At 37.0% G+C, this 20,617-nt stretch overlaps 1 protein-coding gene across 3 annotated transcripts in view; it reads left to right on the forward strand.

Moving 5' to 3' along the window:
• LOC126810615 (nuclear receptor coactivator 7) overlaps positions 1-20,617 on the forward strand; it is an 83,464-nt gene that overhangs the window by 54,980 nt on the left and 7,867 nt on the right. For all 3 annotated transcript variants that reach the window (XM_050535808.1, XM_056098543.1, XM_050535790.2), the window contains 7 exons: positions 11,999-12,161; positions 12,479-12,662; positions 14,252-14,371; positions 14,988-15,140; positions 16,132-16,227; positions 16,819-16,892; positions 17,975-18,126. In XM_050535808.1, the coding sequence (XP_050391765.1) occupies positions 11,999-12,161; positions 12,479-12,662; positions 14,252-14,371; positions 14,988-15,140; positions 16,132-16,227; positions 16,819-16,892; positions 17,975-18,110 (926 nt within the window). In that variant the 3' untranslated portion in view covers positions 18,111-18,126. The remainder of the gene's footprint in view (positions 1-11,998; positions 12,162-12,478; positions 12,663-14,251; positions 14,372-14,987; positions 15,141-16,131; positions 16,228-16,818; positions 16,893-17,974; positions 18,127-20,617) is intronic.

Below are 20,617 nucleotides of genomic sequence, written 5' to 3' on the forward strand. Positions count from 1 at the left end.
TGTGTCAAGTGGACTTAAATATCTCTCTCTCTCTCTCTCTCTCTCTCTCTCTCTTTCTCTCTCAATATTTTATTTTAATTGTTGAATATTTGTTTATATGCTATGAAATTGGATGTTTTTAAAGTATTTGTATTTGCTGAATATTTGGTGTTTTGTTTACTGTCTGTGAAATGTTCATGTATTAATCATCCGTTTCACCTGGCTTTCTTTAAAAGTTGTGTTTGTTTTCACTTCGGCTGAATTTTTAGGCTTCTAGAAACTCATCGACTGTGTTTGTTCTATGCTTGTAACCATTGCTTAAAGGGGCATTATGGGAGATTAGATAAAAAATTGACAGTTCACGCTACAAAAATTAAAACTTAGATAACGTAAATAGAATATGCTGAAAATTTCAGTCAAATTGCTTCACTTATGTGGTCGTAAATTGTCGTCGCCCCCGTCCCTCCGTCCGTCCGGCGTCCGCAATTGCTTGCGGACGCTCTAGAGGCTAAAGTTAATATCTGATTTACTTTAAATTTATACACAGTGTTTAAGGTCTTGAGATGAAGAATCCTATTGATTTTCAGCGATTTCTGATAATTACTGCCAGAGTTATGGCCCTTGATCACTTTGAAAAATCTTGTGGATGCTCTAGAGGCCAAAGTTAATATCTAATTGACCTTAAATTTATACACAGTGTTAAAGGTCATGAGACGAAGAAGCCTATTGATTTTCAGCGATTTCCGATAATTACTGCCAGAGTTATGACCCTTGATCACTTCAAAAAATCTTGTGGATGCCCTAGAGGCTAAAGTTAATATCCAATTGAGTTTAAATTTATACACAGTGTTTGAGGTCATGAGACGAAGATTCCTAATGATTTTCAACGATTTCCGATAATTACTGCCAAAGTTATGGCCCTTGATCACTTTGCAAAATCTTGTGACGCTCTAAAGGCTAAAGTTATCATTCGATTGACTTCAGATTGATACACAGAGTTTAATATCTTGAGACAAACAAGTATATTGATTTTCAATGAATTTTTATGACTTGAACAGTTAAATCCATGATATTAAAAGCTTTGCATACAAAACGTTAGCATGGGGCAGAACTTTATAAAAACCAAACAAATTCTAATAGTTTTCTGATAATTACTTCGTGAGTTGTTGCTCTTAATCAGAATTTAGTGTATTATAAATGTTTCATTACCGAAAAAAGTAAAAATATGCGACAACCCTTGTTGACTGCCTGGACGATTTAGCTGCTGTGGGCGTATGTTTCGTTGCCTAGCAACCTATCTTTTAAAAAATGTATTCCAATCCGCTAAATAGTGCAGGCTAGCAATGGCATCGAGATTTGATTATGGTCTGGTTAAGTTAACTAATGTCTAATTAATAATTTAGATAACATTTAAGGTCTAAAGAAAGACCTGCAATAGGGAGATTTAGCTCTTGCATAAAGTATGTTTAACTGTTGCTGCATCATGCATACAATTAGCAGGTACTCCAGTAGCAATGGCTAATAAGCTTATAATGCGCTTAACATTGCTTGATCATACATAATTAATGTTTACATTATAGTGTATTATTATAGTGTAGCAATGGTTACTGACATGCTTGTAACCATTGCTTGAGGACTGTATTCTGACTTCAGACTTCATTATGGAGTATTAAAATAATTTGAATATTCTGAACTAATCAAAATTGAATAGGTCGTATATCCAATCAAGAAAAAATTTGTCGTTTGAAATAAGCCTATAAATCAAGTTTCAGCAAAATGGAACCCCCCGGGGGGTTGATTTCATTGACGTCAACGTTAAAGATCCCTTGGCAGTTGGAATTCGATATAAGAGTAGACCACAGTGCCGCTGCCCTGGCAAGATTTCCCTCATAGCACACTGTATGGCATATGCCCGTCTTCATTAGCCCAGACAGAGCAGAACAGTAGGACGTTCTGGTTGATGTGAGGGATTAGCCAATGAAAGGTCTTTTATAGCGGGTTCTTGGCATGCTGTGCACGGAACTGTGGGTAAACAACTAGAAATGTCAACGCTGATTGATTAATCAATGTCTGACGTCATAGGGTCAAAAGGCGCTCGTATGACCCCCTGACGCGACCTACAACTACTGTAGCACCATGGGTTCTGTCAGACATGGAAACCGGACCCACATTAAAAAACAGTCACAACATCCGGCGTATGACCCATGCATCTTACAACATAGTAGCCTTGTGATCGTCAAGTACTTTTGTCTTCTTTGGATGGCCGTATGGTTAGCACGCGCTGTATCATAAGGCCTGTCATTGAGTCAACTGGCATGGTTTCGCATATCCGGTTGTACGTGACAAGGAGTAGGGTCGCCTGTCCAACCTCGTGGGTTTTCTCCGGGTCCTCTGGTTTCCTCCCACTGCTAAAGACCCCTACGCACAAGCAAATTATTGAAATACAATTAATACCATATGTTAGTCCCAAAATGACCTAGTTTGTGTCAAGCGGTCGTTAAACCCCATTTCTCCCTCTCCCTTGCTTCCTTTTCACGGTGTGTATTCTCTTCTTCTTATCTAGGGAGCCACGGTGGCTAGGCGCGTAAGACGCTGGCTCGCTAGCCTGGAGGTCGGGTGTTCGATCCCTGCATTGGCCGAGAAAGATTTTCCGGTGTCCTGTGTACACATTGGCGTGCACGTAAAAGATCCCTTGGCAGTTGGAATTCGATATAAGAGTAGTCCGTAGCGCCGCTGCCCGGGCAAAATTTCCCTCATAGCACACTGTATGGTGTATGCCCGTCTTCATTAGCCCAGTATAGGAGCAGAACAGTAGCACGTTAAACCACATTTTATTTCATTTATTTTGTTATTAACCAAAACTTAAATGTTTACCATGCGTAAATCCGTCACTCATTTTTTGTGTGGGTATGAGACATGACCTCTAAACAATGTGTGAATCTAATAATTATTTAAAGATACATTATTAATACAATGCTATTAATTTAAAGAGCATAAATTGTACCTATTTATAGCTCGTATGACCCCTGGCACGACCTTCCACTACAAACGGTCAGATCTTCATGTGGTGTAGGCCATCGAAAGTATAAAAAACGAAACGAAATATAGATCTGTATTTTAATCAGATTGTAATCAGCACTGACTGGACTAGTGAAGATGCCTATTTTGCTGAACAATGACACTACGGTCTACTGGGGGGTTGAATGGCTGAATGGTTAGCACGTGCGCGCTGTATCATAAAGCCTGTCATTGAGTCAACTGACGTGGTTTCGAAACCCCCGGTTGTATGTGACAAGGAGTAGGGTCGCCTGTCCAACCTCGTGGGTTTTCTCCTGGTCCTCCAGTTTCCTACAACTGCTAAAGACCCCTACGCGCAAGCGAATTATTGAAATAAAATTTAACCATATGTTAGTCCCAAAATGACCTAGTTTGTGTCGAGTGGACGTTAAACCACATTTCTCTCTCACTCTCTACGGTCTACTCTTATATCAAATTCCAACTGTCAAGGGATCTTTTATGTGCACGCAAATATGTACACAGGACCTCGTTTTTTGTCCTATCCGAACGATTATATGCTGTCACTTGCTAGGTCCTCTATCCTGCATCACTGAACTTTCTCGATTATTGAAGGAATCGAGCAGAGGACCTATAGGTTAGCGAGCTATTGTCCTCCTCACTGAGCTACTGTGGGCCCCCATCCCGTGTAATATTAATGTGATCGAGCAGAGGACCTATAGGTTAGCGAGCCATTGTCCAACTCACTGATCCACTGTGGCCCCTATCACTGAACTTTCTTAATTAACGAAGGGATTGAGCACAGAACCTATAGGTTAGCGAGCCATTGTCCAACTCTCTGAGCTACTGTGGCCCCCATCCGTGTACTATTAATGTGATTGGGCAGAGGACCTATAGGTTAGTGAGCCATTGTCCAACTCACTGAGCTACTGTGGCCCCCATCTTGTGTAATATTAAAGGAGCTAAATCGCTAATATTTGGCACCTAGAAATTGACCCAAATGGGTTGCAACACATATAATAATGTAATGTAAATGTATATAAACTGATTTACATTCAATCGTTTCTGTTTTTACTCTAATTGCTAATCAGTTATGTTCGGCGAAATACGCCAGAAGTCTCAATTGAATGGCAATCTCTAGCATCTGGTTATTCCAGTCTACACCGATAGTATTTATTGCACATGCTCTTCAGAGAAGAATATGGAGTCACCGTTTTTCCGAGTCGCTTGTTACAAACTACGCTGAAACGCATTATGGTACACGATTCGAAGACTTTTGATGATATTCAGTTAGAGACTTAGCTACTTTAATGTGACTAAATAATTTGATGTATGTAGATATGTTGTTTACTTGTAGTAATAATGACATCAACTTATAACAAACCCTGTAATATCTGTCATGTCATCTATCAGCGTTAATCATTTATTGTCAGCTACGACACTTGTCATATCATATTATCTATTGTTTAAACGACAATATTGGTGTCAGTCATTATTACATATGTGATAGAACTGGTTAAATACATTACAAATATAATTTTAACACAGAGATCATTGCTATGATAAATACGTAATAAAGGTTTCAACAAACGGAAGTGACGAACGCAAAAGGAAAACACAAGTTATCCCTCTATATAACTGACTGAAGTGACGAGTGATAACAGATCCATGGGCAAATTTCTGCTCACTAATAATTCCTTCGAATACCAAAAGTTGCACTGTCATTGAGTAAAGTTATGTAGTTTCGATTCCCCGCTTGTGTGTGACAAGGAGTAGGTTAACCTGTCTAACCTTGTGGGTTTTCTTGGGGTCCTTATTTTTGAAGAGAATTATTGAAATAATAATGAACTATATGTTAGTCTCTCTCTCTTTCTCTCTCTCTCCCCCTCTCTCTTTCTCTCCCTCTCCCCCTCTCTGTCTCTCTCTCTCTCTGTTGTGAGAAGACACGGAAGCTCACCATCGCGAGAGGAGTGTTCTATCAGTTTCTATATTTACATTATCTTAAAACCAGCCATAGATAATCCACAAACTTTTACAGATAAGATTTAAACAGGATATGTTTGGATCAAATCTCAAGATAGGAATGGTCAATGTTTAATACCATATTAGGTAATCAGAGATAGAGCCTTATTAATTCTCTCATTAACCAATCATAGGATCCGATAATTAATCCAAATAACCATTCAGAGGATTTGATGCATTGGGCATGATAAACAATCATTAATCCTATTACTATGTACAAACCAATCAGAAGCATGGATACATGTCACATGATAAATACTAACCAATCAGAAGACTGGATACATGTCACATAATAACCAATAAACTGTAGGCCTCTCTACTTCAGTATGAGAAATCAGTTTTTCAGTGACCAGTCGATGTTTTAAACCCCAGGAAAAAAAAGCTTGAGGTAATTTTATTCTAACTTGATTCCAGTGTGGAAAAACGCTTACTGACTGATCTGAGCCTATATTAATAGGGGGGTTGGATGGCCAAATGGTTAGCAGGTGCATTGTGCGTGCTGTATCATAAAGCCTGTCATTGAGTCAACTGGCGTGGTTTCGAACCCCTGGTTGTACGTGACATTCTTGTGGGTTTTCTCTGTGTCCTCCAGTTTCCTCACACTGCGCAAACAAATTATTGAAATAAAATTAAACCATATGTTAGTCCCGAAATGACCTAGTTTGTGTCGAGTGGACGTTAAACCCCATCTCTCTCTCTCTCTCTCTCTCTCTCTCTCTCTCTCTCTCCCCATTGTCTAGTTGTTCGGATGGGACAAAAAACATGCACATAAATTAATCCAATAAATAGTCGGTACAAAATGTCTGCCATAGCACCTGTTGTCGCAAAGCACATTGCCAATCATAAAAACATATGTTTCATGATGAAATGTGCATTTTTCTTCAAGGTTCGGGGGTGTTGGATGGCCGAATGGTTAGCACGTGCGTCCAGTATCATAAGGTCTGTCATTAAATCAACTGGCATGGTTTTCTTATTGAAATAAATTTAAACCATATGTTAGTCCCGAAAGGACCTAGTTTGTGTCGCGTGGACGTTAAACCCCATCTCTCTCTCTCTCTCTCTCTTTCTCTCTCTCTCACCAAGTTTAGACACCTTTTAATTTCTTCTATAAAGACTCTAATCCGTATGAAACCATTGTACAACAGTCCGAAATATCAGGGGTCCCGATTAGAAGCTGGTTTCAGGAATGGGGTTGCAACCCAAAACAGGTTAGGAACCACTAGTATAGGATATTCCCGTCTTTATTATCCCAGTCAGTGCAGAACAGTCAGATGTTAAACCACATATCATATTATTGGATGTTTAATAATTAAAGGAAGGGTTATCCACTGGAGGCTATTGTAATAATATATTTATTGTTGACCTTCAACTCAGTCAACCATGACACATCCATGTTATATATTACACCTTCTACATAAGACAATAGTTTCACACTAGACTGTATGTTGATAGACAATAGTGGATATATCACATCAACAGGTGCTTCCTTATATACCCAACTTTAAAGGTACTATCATCACACTAGTAAGTAGATTATTAAGGTACTATTATCAGACTTGCAAGTACAATATTAAAGATACATTATGTAAGATTTAGATAAAGCGCTGACTGTTCTTACTACCGGTATGTTAGTTCAAAACTAGATAATGAAATATGAATATGTTAAAGGTACATCACATCAACAGGTGCTTCCTCATACATACAACTTTAAAGGTACCATTATCATACTAATAAACTATAACATGGAAAAACAATTACAATAAATCAGTTATTGTTTTTCCATAAGTATGTGTTAATATCCAGTTACTAAATGCCTCTAAAAGATCATTATCATACTAGTAAGTACAATATTAAAGATATATTATGTAAAATTTAGATAAAGAGCTGTCCGTTCTTGCTATAATAGTTCAAAACTAGATAATGAAAAATGAACATATTGAAAATTTCCTTCAAATTACTTTGTTCTCAGTGAAGTTTTGAGTGTTTTAAGAGGTAGTATAAATCATTTATTATCATAGCAACAGTGTTTGACAACTGAGAGGAAGTTTGGATTATCCATATAAATTTTTAAATCTCATGGGTGTTTAAATCCATTTAAATCTTGGCCATCTGTTGAGCTATAGAGTTGATTATTAGCTTGTCATGTGAATAAATGTCTCAATAATAATTTATATAACATTTGAAGGCAGCAAAAAAACGTGCGATAGACATAGATTTAGCTCTTGCATAATTATATTTAAAGGCACAGCAATATCTCGATTGTTGTTATATACATGTATGAACTATTTCCATGTATAGACTGCACCATATCTTAGTATTAAAAAACATTCATGAAGAATTAATCGGTTTGTACCCCCCAAAATATTACCATATTTGTGAAAGAAAGAAATGCATACTTAAAATGGGCATTACACAATGGGTTTCTCTGGGTTATATTCCTGGGCCCTGTTTCACGAAATTTTAACTGAAGATAAAATCCAAATTTTAGTAGATAGTTCAGTTTTGATTGGCTAAGCACTAAAATCAATCTAATATTATCCAATCAAATTACTAAAATTTGGATTTTATCTTAGTTAAAATTTCGTGAAACAGGCCCCAGATTGTTTTCAAATTGGAGTAAAGTCTGCATCACTACAGAAATTTTGGATTTTATGTTGCTTTAATCAAAAGTTTAACCTTTTCCACTCTATTGTATGTTGGAGTGTATGGTGGGGTGTTGATGTTACTGTAAGTTCACCTTTAGGTCATCTTGTTATGTGACATAACAACTGTATGTCAGTGTTATTGTGTATGTAATGGGATATATCTAATGGGCTATAACAAATGTAATAGGCTATAATGATGAATGTAATGGGCATATTAGAATAGAACCTTATTATAACATTGACAAGCTGTAGCTGCCTTTCTCTTGTTTTCACGTAGGTAAGTATTCTCTGTCTATTTAGATATTATATTGGTAAGTGAAAGATAACCACACGACATGCAAAACAAAATGAAATGAAATGGGGTTTAAGGTCCTACTGTTTTGCTTTGACTGTGCTATGATTAAAATTTTGCCTGGGCCACGGCACTATAACCTACTCTTATATCAGATTCCAACTGCCAAGCGATCTTTTACGTACACACTGATACTGGACCTCAGTTTTTCGACCCATCCAAACGACTAGACAGCTACCCTTGTCAGGGCCTCTGTCCTGCACCACTGACAAGGGGGAAACCACATCGGAAAATCCCGTTGAACTTTCTCGGTCAATGTAGGGATTGAACACTTAGCCACAGTGGCTCCTACATGTAAATCAAAATTGATAAGACAAACCTATGGACAAGACAAACTACACAGACATTGCAGGAAATAAACAATATCAGTTCACATGAATGTATACGGGGGCCAGCCATAACCTTCCACTGTGCCATATATGTGACTGTTTAGACTATAGCCCCGTTTACACTTGACCATGGGGGATTGGATGGCCGAATCGTTAGCACGTGCGTGCTGTATACTATAGTACTTCCTGTCAATGAGTCAACTTGCGAGGTTTCGAATCCCCGGTTGTACGTGACAAGGAGTATTGTCGCCTGTCCAACCTCGTGGGTTTTCTCCGGGTCCTCCGGTTTCCTCCCACTGGTAAAGACCCCTACGCGCAAGCGAATTATTGAAATAAAATTAAACCATATGTTAGTCCTGAAATGACCTACTTTGTGTCGAGTGGACGTTAAACCCCATTTCTCTCTCACTCTCTACACTTGACCATGATAAGTGTTCCGTTCTTGGCACGGTACCAGGCCGTGATAAATATCAAGAAATTGACCTGTTTACATTTCTTTACAATAACTGGTCTCGGAACCGCGCCGGGCACGCCAAATGAGGGACTCTTGACAGAAAAGTTAATTTCAGTCACGATGCATATTACCCCGATGAAAACAATTTTGGCGGTTGATTTAGTTTGGGCTGAATGGTTAGCACGTGCGCGCTGTATCATAAAGTCTGTCATTGAGTCAACTGGCATGGTTTCAATTCCCTGGTTGTACGTGACAAGGAGTAGGGTCGCCTGTCCAACCTTGCGGATTTTCTCTTGAGTCCTCCGGTTTCCTCCCACTGCTAAAGACCCCTACGCGCAAGCGAATTATTGAAATAAAATTGAGCCGTGTGTTAGCCCCGAAATAACCTAGTTTGTGTCGAGTGGGTGTTAAACCCCATTTCTCTCTCTGTCTGTCTTTCTAAAATACCGCCCTTATAGTTGAAGGCTATGGCACAGCTGTTGGAAATTTTATGAAGCAATTTGAGTTATGGTTGTCACTTGGTTGTAACATGATATAATACTCCAACAAAACTCTGTAAATATGTATAAAACATAATTAGAATTCATATCTACAAATTTGGGAGGGAGGGATGTGGTCGAATGGTTACTGCATGGTTTTGATTCCCCGTAATAAGGAGTAGGGTCATCTGGGTTTTCTCTGTGTCCTCTGGTTTCCTCCCACTGCTAAAGACCCCTACGTGCAAGTGAATTAATGAAATAAAATTGAACCATATGTTAGTCCCAAAATGACCCAGTTTGTGTCAAGTAGAGGTTATACTCTCTCTCACTAGTTATTTCTATAAACATGCCAGTATTTGAAGAGCTTGAGTCAGTTATATTTTGACGTATTGATGTACCGTTATGTTGTCAAGATGAACTGTGGTTTGACTGTGGTGTTCAACCGTGACTATTGTTTTTATATGAAACCTTGTATTTTTCTGCCATATTGTGGTGTGTAGTTTGATCAGTGCATTACTTTCTGTCACTGTTGTTTTTGTGTGATGTGAGATTAGCCTTTTGGTTATCATACATATCGTTTAAAATCTTTTGTGTACGTTATTCTTTCAGTGATCGTTCTCTTGTTGTTTGTGTACTTTATTGTTTCAATGATCGTTCTCTGTTTGTTTTCTTGTCCATCACCTGTTTTTTAAAACATACAAAAAAAAAATATGAACTCTAATGATGAATGACAAACAGGATTGGATCGCCCTCCCACTTTTATTTCTTCAGATCTCTTAAATAACCTGACATTATTCAATTTGAAATGTTGATTGATAATTTTGTTTTTAGTCATAATTTCATTTTAGTCATAATTTCATTTTAAGTCATAATGTCATTTGATTTTAAGTCATAATTTCATTTTAAGTCATAATTTCTTTTTATTTTCATTTTATTTTACATCTTAATTTCATTTTAAGTCAAAATTTCATTTTATTTTAAGTCATAATGTCATTTTATTTTAAGTCATAATTTCATTTCAAGTCATAATTTCATTTTAAGTCACAATTTCATTTTAAGTCACAAGTTCATTTTAAATCACAATTTCATTTTATTTTAAGTTATAATTTCATTTTATTTTAAGTCATAATTTCATTTTAAGTCATAATTCTTAAGCTATGGAATAAACGATGAACATTTGTCATGTAGTTTTTGGCTTCTTATTATGTGCTAAAAATAGTATCACTTTTCTGTGAGAAAAATGACCGGTTTGGAAAATTTTGAAGTGGAAGCCCTGATATGTACTCATCGATCAAGCATGAAATATTATATTGGTTTGCACTGATCAACCATGAAATAAAATGATTAGCCATGAGTTTATTAATTGAATTAAAAGGAAATGGATCAATCTATTTCTATATTATAACAATATATTATATAGGTAATAATAAGATCTACTAGAATCAATCTATTTCTATATTATAACAATATATAACAATATATTATATAGGTAGGTAATAATAAGACCACGTAGAATCAATCTGTTTCTGTGTTCTAACAATATATTACAATAGGTAGGTATTAGTAGGTAATAATGAGACCGACTAGAATCAATCTATTTCCTTGTTTCTAACCTTATCCTTATTGTGTGTGTGAGTTAGTTGTATTTTACATCCGCTTCCACCGAGGTGATATCACATTGAGAACCATTAGAATTTATATCTAGCATGTATAACTTTGCTGCTGGTGGGATTAGCAGGTCTGACAAGTCTGCATCAATGTTTGTAGTTGTAACACTTTGGTAATGAAGAATAATTTCCAAAATTAGATCAAATTATTAATCCTCAATTAATTGTTGGTAATAAAAATTGATTTGATATGAGAAAAGTTTATCATATTTAATCATTCTTTTATTATAATTAAAATTGATTTGATCAGTCGAGTTTATCATATTGTAATTAAAATAGATTTGATCAGTAAAGTTTATCATATTGTAATTGAAATTGATTTGATCAGTCGAGTCAGTCAAGTTTTAATCATACTTTATTGTAATAACAGAATGAAACATAACCCTATATTTTGGAGGGGGTGAGTGGGGTTCCCATTTACTTCAATGCACCTGGCCCCATGCCTTTTAATCATACTTCTTTGTTTTGGAGGGGTTTGGGTGGGGTTCCCATTTACTGTTGATATGAGAAGAGTTTATCACATGTTATTGTAATTTACATTGATTTGATATCATCCATGTATAAATCATACTTATATTATAATAATTACAAAATGGGGGGGGGGGGGGTCGCCGAATGGTTAACAAATGTGTCTTCGATCATAAGGTCTTGCATTGAGTCCGGTGCTGTGGTTTTAAGCTCCTGCTTGTTTAACAAGAAGGAGGGTCACTTGTCCAACCTTGTGTTTTTTCTCTTGTTTCCTCCCACTGCTAAGGACCCCTAAGCGCCAGTGATTTATTGATGTGAAACTGATTCATATGTTAGTCCCAAAATGACCTAGTTTGTGTCGAGTGGACATTAAACCCCATCTCTCTCTCTACCCTCTCTCTCTCTCTCTCTCTCTCTCTCTCTCTCTCTCTTGTCATTACGGAATTAATACCTAAACAATCAAGTGTATGTGAAATTTGATCATATTGTAATCATAGTTTTATTTTAATTACAGAACTAATACCCAAACAATCGAGTTTATGTGAAGAATTGATCATGTTGTAATCTCTCCTTTTATTTTAATTACAGAATTAATACCTAAACAGTCAAGTGTATGTGATGATCCTCCTCTCTATCTCTGTTTACGTGTCGGACAACCTAAATATAAACAAGTCTCACAAACATGTCCGATAGAAAGTTACCGTGGTAACAAGAAAAAGCCTGAATATTGGTTCTCTATACCCAGAGAAAAGTAAGAGTTTTTTTTTCTCCTGTAGTTGATAGATAATAATATTAAACATATGACCTTGACCTAATCTGCAGGAGGCCTTAAGATTAAGCTCCAACCTTTGTGTCATCGCTGTCATGTTGTAAATAAGACGCTAATTTCTTCGACAATCTAAAGTTCTCTTAACGTGGCGTCGTTTTCTCCGACAATATAAATCCATGTTTTCTATTAAACATACATTATGCAAGAGCAGTGGAACAGTGGAACGCTTGCTTTCAACAACAACGTAAAACAGATATTTAGTAAAATACAGAATATAAAATGATTTTAATTTTTTTCAGAGTGGATCAATTGTACGCTTTCTTCGTTCAGTGGACACCAGATATCTATGGTGACGACGACGATATGGATCCCGAACAGCGAGGTTTCGTTGTTTTTGATGAAGATGATTTAGAGAGTGTGGAGAATCTAGAATTCGTTGACAAACATTTTGACAGTGTTCAGAAGATACGTAAAGATTGGGAGGTAAATAAATTATTATGGTTCTATACTGTAGTACTATCGGACTTATTTTCTTGTTGTGTTTGTTTCTTCGTGATCGTAATAACACTACAGAATCAATGGGTTTACAACTTTATGGTAAGCTGTAATGTCTTTGAAGGTTCCTTGTTCTAAATAATAATGGCTGCTTGGAATACCTGAATGAGCTCTGATCCATCTTGCTCTACACCCTAATTTATACCCCCTAATTTCTGCCTTGACGTTAATTTCCATCCCAAATATGGAATAAACCTCTTTATTTCACACGACTAAGAGAGGAGACTTTACCTTATTTGGTCTACCAACCATAGGTCAATTAACAGACAGAATTTGATGGATATCTTGACAATGGTTATGATTTAACAAAATATCACTGTTTTTTTATGTATAACTATATATTCACGTTCATTAAGTACGTGTGATTTGACTCTATAGATAGAGTGAAGCAACAATTTTTCAAAGAACCAAAATTGTCTTAAAGTTACAATTTCATATTTTCTAAGAAAGTCAAAACATAATTATTTCTATGTCTTTTGCTCAGTAGGTTGTCAACTCACTATTATACGATCATAGATTATCTTTCTCACACTTAAAAATCTTCACACCGGAAATTATAACACAATTGCCTCCCAATTACCTCCCTTGTTTCCTATTCCCCACCATGGAATGGCTATCTTCAAACGTTCGAATTTGAAGTTAAAAATGATATTTTTGCCAATTTCTCAATTGGCAATAGTGAATTATAGGATTAATAGGATTATTCTTTAACAAGGTAGGACTGTTTATAGATACCATCTATTTTAAGGCTTTATTTTAATACATTTTAAAGATATAACTTAAAAATATGAAATTGTAACTTCAAGGACCAAAGTATTACATGTACATCATTTCCTAGTTGATTTGTGTCAAAAATAAAATGGTTAAACTGATTACATTTTATTTGTTGATTTGTTTTATGAGAATGAACACAGTTGTTATGTTACCGGCGTTTTGGTTTGAAGTGAGAGATTAGCCAATGAAATGGTCTGTTACAGAGAGTTCTTGGTACGAAATAGGCAGATTTAGCTCTTACATAATGTATGTTTAAAGGAGCTAAATCGCTTTGGGACCTAGAAATTGACCCAAATGGGTCGCAACGCATATAATAATGTAATCTGATTGTATATAAACTGATTTACATTCAATTGTTTCCGTTTTGACTCAATTTCAAATCAGTTATGTCCAGCGAAATACGGCATGAATCTCAACCGAATGCTAATTTCTAGCGTCTGGTTATTCCAGTCTATTCCAGCATGCTTTCCAGATAAGATATGGCATCACCGTTTGACATGAGTTGTTGAATATGTCTAGCCTTGTTCTTTCTGGTCACTTGTTACAAATGATGCTGAAAATGATGGTAAAATGTTTATTTTGTCTTAAATATTGGATATCAGAAGCCTACCTTTTCCTGGTAAGATCACAACATCAATGTTGATTTGAATTGACAAATAATTTGTGTTTTCAATGTGTAAGACTTTGGATGATATTGAGTTAGAGACTTAGCTACTTTAATTGAAGTATTTTATATTGTGTAGATCATCAGTAAAGTGGAGGCCATCAGACGTATGTCAAGTTTGGATATAGAAGAAAGTTTCCCATTACCAGAATTAATCGGTGACACGACCATTTTATCTAGTGAAGAACATATAAGACAGGTTAGTAATCTACCATAGACAATGAAATGGGATTTAACGTCCTACTGTTCTGCTCTTATACTGGGCTAATGAAATGAAATGGGGGTTTAACGTCCTACTGTTCTCCTCCTATACTGGGCATACGCCATACAGTATGCTATGAGGGAAATTTTGCCCTAACAACGGCACTACAGCCTATTCTTATATCTAATTCCAACTGTCAAGGGATCTTTTACGTGCATCTAGTGACTTAGAATATTGAATAACATGTAATAAATTAGAATGTTGAATAACATATGAATAATGACTTAGAATATTGAATAACATGTAATTACTTAGAATATTGAATAACGTATAATGACTTAGAATATCGAATAACATTTATTGACTTAACACATGAATAATGACTTAGAATATTGAATCACATATGAATAATGACTTGGAATATTGAATAACATATAATAACATATGAATAATGACTTGGAATATTGAATAACATATAATAACATATGAATAATGACTTGGAATATTGAATAACATGAATAGTGTATGAATATTGACTTAGAATATTGAATAACATATGAATAATAACTTACAATATTTGAAGTAAAACCAGCCTTCCTATTATTTCTTTCAGTTATCCAATGCTTTACCACCGAGAACTATTGGTTATCCCTGGACGCTGGTTTACAGTTCTGAGGTTCATGGCTTCAGTTTAAAAACACTATACAGAAACATGCAGGGACTGGATAGTCCGGTCTTACTGGTTGTCGAAGACACTACTGGACACGTAAGTTTTAAAATCAATTAGATTACCTGTTTTTTTGGGCATTTGTCTTATTATATATTATATTGGGGGGTGGGGGGCGAACGGTGGTATGGTTTCGATTCCCTGCTTGTACATGACAAGGAGTCGAACCTAGTGGGTTTTCTCTGGGTCCTCCCACTAATAAAGGCCCCTATGTTTAAGCGAATTATTGAAATGAAATTGAACCATATATTAGTCCCGAAACTACCTAGTTTGTAACGAGTGGATGTTAAACCCCATTTCTCTCTCTCTTTAACGTCCACTCAACACAAAAGAAGGTAATTTCGGCAGAACATAAAATTTAAAGGCACAACATTTAATTTAATTATATCTTGAGCCTTTAGATATTTATGTTGTGCCTTTAAAAATACAAATTATTTATTGTGCCTCTAAGTATACAAATTATATATTTTTTTAAACATACAAATTATATAAAATTAGAAATTTATGAGTGGCGAGTAGCCGTCATGGATTTCTCTCATGAAGCGACTAGTTTTGTTCATTTTGAACTTATCAAGCTTAAATGAAGTTGTGCGAATGTTCGCTTATATAGTCATCAGGGACTGGAGCTACTGCTCCTGAAGGTCCTAGGGGGGTTGGATGGCCGAATGGTTAGCAGGTGCGCGCTGTATCATACGGCCTGTCATTGAGTCAGTTGGCGTGGTTTCGAATTCCCGGTTGTATGTGACAAGGAGTAGGGTCGCCTATCCAACCTAGTGGGTTTTCTCCAGGTCCTCCGGTTTCCTCCCACTGCTAAAGACCCCAACGCACAAGCGAATTATTGAAATAAAATTAAACCATATGTTATTCCTGAAATGACCTAGTTTGTGTCGAGTGGACGTTAAACCCCATTTCTCTCTCTCTCTCTCTCTCTCTCTCTCTCTCTCTCTCTCTGGAGGGTCCCCACATTCTTTATATTTATACAGATTATATGTTGCGCCTTTAATATATATGTTATATTCCATGATTGTAGATATTTGGTGCTGTTGTAAATTGTCCTCTTAAAATCAGCGATCATTTTTATGGTACTGGAGAATCTTTTCTTTATACATTTTACCCAGAATATAAGGTAAGTTATAATTACCCAGAATATAAGGTAAGTTATAATTACCCAGAATATAAGGTAAGTTATGATAACCCAGAATATAAGATAAGTTATAATTACCCAGAATATAAGGTCAGTTATAATTACTCACAATATAAGGTAGGTTATATTTACCCAGAATATAAGGTAGGTTATAATTACCCAGAATATACGGTAAGTTAGAATTACAAATGACATGTAGACTATATAAATCTTGTACTTAAAAAGTAATTTAATTAAAGTATTCTGCCTTATGACTGAAAGGAATCATTCTTATTTATCAAATCCCTCATCTTCTCCAATGTCAGATTACTTTTTCTTGTACCTTTTTTCATATCCCCAATTTGTATGTGACAAGAAGTAGGATAGCCTGGTTAACCGTTTGTTTTTTTGCACAGGGAGGATGAGGGGGAGGGGGCCTTTTTCTGAAGACCCCTTTGCACAAACAATTGATTGAAATAAAGAGTTATCATGTATTATTCCCTAAATGACCTGTAGTGGATCATGTTAAACTGACTATTTTGTTGAGATTTTAATTTTAATAATACTTTGATATTGTTTGTTTTTTTTTACCAGGTGTTCCATTGGTCAGGAGAGAATAATTTTTTTATTAAAGGAAATCAGGAGAGTTTAGCTATTGGTGCTGGACAGTAAGTTCTATTGATTAACTGTAAAATAACAAACATTTGTAGTGGAATTAGAATTTTAAAACAACAAACATTTGTAGTGGAATTAGAATTATGAAATAACAAACATTTGTAGTGAAATTAGAATTATGAAATAACAAACATTTGTAGTGGAATTAGAATTTTAAAACAACAAACATTTGTAGTGGAATTAGAATTGTGAAATAACAAACATTTGTAGTGAAATTAGAATTATAAAATAACAAATATTTGTAGTGGAAATAGAATTTTAAACCAACAAACATTTGTAGTGGAATTAAAATAACACTTTTGGTTATTATGTCAGGTTGTTGATGACAACACTGGTTTAAACTTCACATAATAATACTTTTATTCTGCTTTAAACATATCATGTACAAAACTTAGGACTCTGTAATTAGCTTGTGTTGAGGGAGCCATGGTCCTAGCTTGGCTTGACACCCGTGGGTGCCAACTCTCAACTAACTTACATGGCCGCTGCCCGGTCTTAACTCAGACGCTCTGGCCTTCTCTCCATAATCTCCTTTTGATTCCTGCTTATAAGCACACTTCTAGACAAAGGATGACCGAATAGATTATGCAGCTGGCTATATTGCATTATAACTCAGGCCAGGGGTAGTAGCTATTAACTTCCACGTGGTCATTGGCCGTGTCAGACCAGTGTCAATGTCAACCATCTGTGGGTCATAATCTGATTAAGAATGTTTTAATCATTTTCATGTGTTAATTGACATTTTTCTACATAATCTCCAGTTATGTAACAGATATATTAGTCCCGAAATTACCTAGTATGTGTCGAGTGGATGTTAAACTCCATTTCTCTCTTTCTCTTGTTTGTATGAAATAGGGGTCGCCTATCCAACCTCGAGGGTTTTCTTAGGGTCCTCTGGTTTCCTCCCACTGCTAAAGACCCTACGCGCAAGCGAATTATTGAAATAAAATTGAACCATGTGTTAGTCCCAAAATGACCTAGTTTGTGTCGAGTGTACGTTAAACACCATTTCTCTTCGAAATTTGTATGAAATAATGTGTTTATTTGTATTAATTAATGTGTTATATTGTTACAGGGGATTATTTGGTTTATGGTTTGATGGTGATTTATACCATGGTAGATCACATAAGTGTGATACATTCGATAATGACATACTTACAGAGGCCGAAGATTTCTGTGTTAAAGGTTTCGAGGCCTGGGCATTTATTTAAGCTGTGAAAAATAAAGGTAAGACATGAAATGAAATGGGGTTTAACGTCCTACTGTTCTGCTCCTATACTGGGCTAATGTAGACGGGCATTCGCCAGACAGTGTGCTATGAGGGAAATTTTGCCTGGGCAGCGACACTATGGCCTACACATATATCAAATTCCAACTGCCAAGGAATCTTTAACATGCACGCTAATGTATACATGGGACTTTGGTTTTTCGTCCCATCCGAACGACTAGACAGCTGTCTTTGTCAGAGCCTCTGTCCTGCACCACTGACAAGGGAAAACCCCGCCAGAAAATCTTGATGAACTTTCTTGGAACACGCAACCTCCAGGCTAGCGAGCCAGCGTCTTACCCACTTAGCCACCATGGCTCCCAATAAAGGTAAGTAGTTCACATACTTGGGAGCAGTGCTTCCTCAGTTTCCACAGTGGTCTCGTTCCGCTCTACTCCACTATACCCTGGGTTAATCCATAGGGTAACCACGATTTCAAATTATCTGCTCTGACATTGATCGTAGTTTTAGTCTAGAAATTAATCTTACTAAAACTCTTTTAGCCTTTTTGTTTACGTTCACAACAATATGGCGGCTTGTTCCAACACGATGAGTGTTACTTCCCTTCACCAACTTCCTTTGCAATTAACGATTTATGGGATTGGTCGATAAAAATAGCACAATCATCAAGGGCAGATAACTTGAATACGTGTTCCTCCCCCCATAGATTAACCCAGAGGTTAGTGGAGTAAAACGAAATGAGACCACAGGAGATAGTGAGGATTGGAGCAGTGGTGAATCAGTGAATAAGATACAATCATCAAGGGCAGATAACTTGAATACATGTCCCCCCCCCCCCCCCTAGATTAACCCAGAGGTTAGTGGAGTAGAACGGAATGAGACCACTGGAGATAGCGAGGATTGGAGCAGTGGTGACTCAGTGAATAAAATACAGTCATTAAGGGCAGATAACTTGAATACATGCCCCCATAGATTAACCCAGAGGTTAATGGAGTAGAGCGGAATGGGACCACTGGAGATAGCGAGGATTGGAGCAGTGGTGACTCAGTGAATAAGATACAATCATCAAGGGCAGATAACTTGAATACATGCCCCCATAGATTAACCCAGAGTTTAGTGGAGTAGAATGGAATGAGACCACTAAAGATAGTGAGGATTAGAGCAGTGATGACTCGGTGAATAAGATACAATCATCAAGGGAAGATAACTTGAATACGTACCCCCCTCCCCCCATAGATTAACCCAGAGTTTAGTGGAGTAGAACGGAATGAGACCACTAAAGATAGTGAAGGTTTGAGCAGAGATGACTCCGTGAATAAGATACTGGTTCACCAACCAGGAGGCCTCGGGTTCACTCGACCTGTATTGGCCGAGAAACTTCCTCTGGAATTGCCAGTGTGGTTCCCCCTGGTCAATGGGGATGAAACGAAAAACCGAGGTCCCGTGTATATATTGAAATGCACGTAAAAGATCCCCTGGCAGTTGAAATTCGATATAAGAGTAGGCGATAGTGCCGCTGCCCGGGCAAAATTTCCCTCATAGCACACTGTATGGCGTATGCCCGTCTTCATTAGCCCAGGTTAGGACCAGAACAGTAGGATGTTAATCCCCATTACATTTCATTTCCACTGGAATTTCCAGTGTGGTTCCCCTCGTCTATGTCTAGTGAGACGAAAAAAACGAGGGTCCATGAACACGTTGACTTGCAGGTAAAACAATCCTTGGCCATTAGAATATTGAACTAAAACTAGGTGGAAGGCAAAATTTCCCTCCTACGAAATGCATGGCGTATGCCCATCTTCAATAACCCTTTGTATGTTACAAAGGAGTAGGGTCGCCTGTCCAACCTCGTTTGTTTTATCCGAGTCCTCCGGTTTCTTCCCACTACTTAAGACCCCTACGCGCAAGCAAATTATTGAAATAAAATTGAACCATATGTTAGTTTTGTAATGACCTAGTTTGTGTCAAGTGGATGTTAAAATATGTCTACAATACCATAACCTCATTCTGCACACAGAGGGGGGGGGGGGGGCGGGTTGGATGGCTGAATGGTTAGCGTGTGTGCGCTGTATCATAAAATCTGTCATTGAGTCGACTGGCGTGGTTTCGAATCCCACGGTTGTAGGTGTCAAGGAGTAGGTCGCCTGTCCAACCTCATGAGTTTTCTCCGGGTCCTCCGGAGAGAAATGGGGTTTAACGTCCACTCGACACAAACTAGGTCATTTCGGGACTAACATATGGTTTAATTTTATTTCAATAATTTGCTTGCGCATAAGGGTCTTTAGCAGTGGGAGGAAACGGGAGGACCCGGAGAAAACCCACGAGGTTGGACAGGCGACCCTACTCCTTGTCACGTACAACCGGGGATTTGAAACCACGCCAGTCGACTCAATGACAGACTTTATGATACAGCGCGCGCACGCTAACCATTCAGCCATCCACACCCCCCCCCCCCCAAAGACTAAATAAACCTATTCAATTCCACTAAAT

The sequence above is a fragment of the Patella vulgata genome, chromosome 1, assembly GCF_932274485.2.
Source record: "Patella vulgata chromosome 1, xgPatVulg1.2, whole genome shotgun sequence".
Lineage (NCBI taxonomy): Eukaryota > Metazoa > Mollusca > Gastropoda > Patellidae > Patella > Patella vulgata.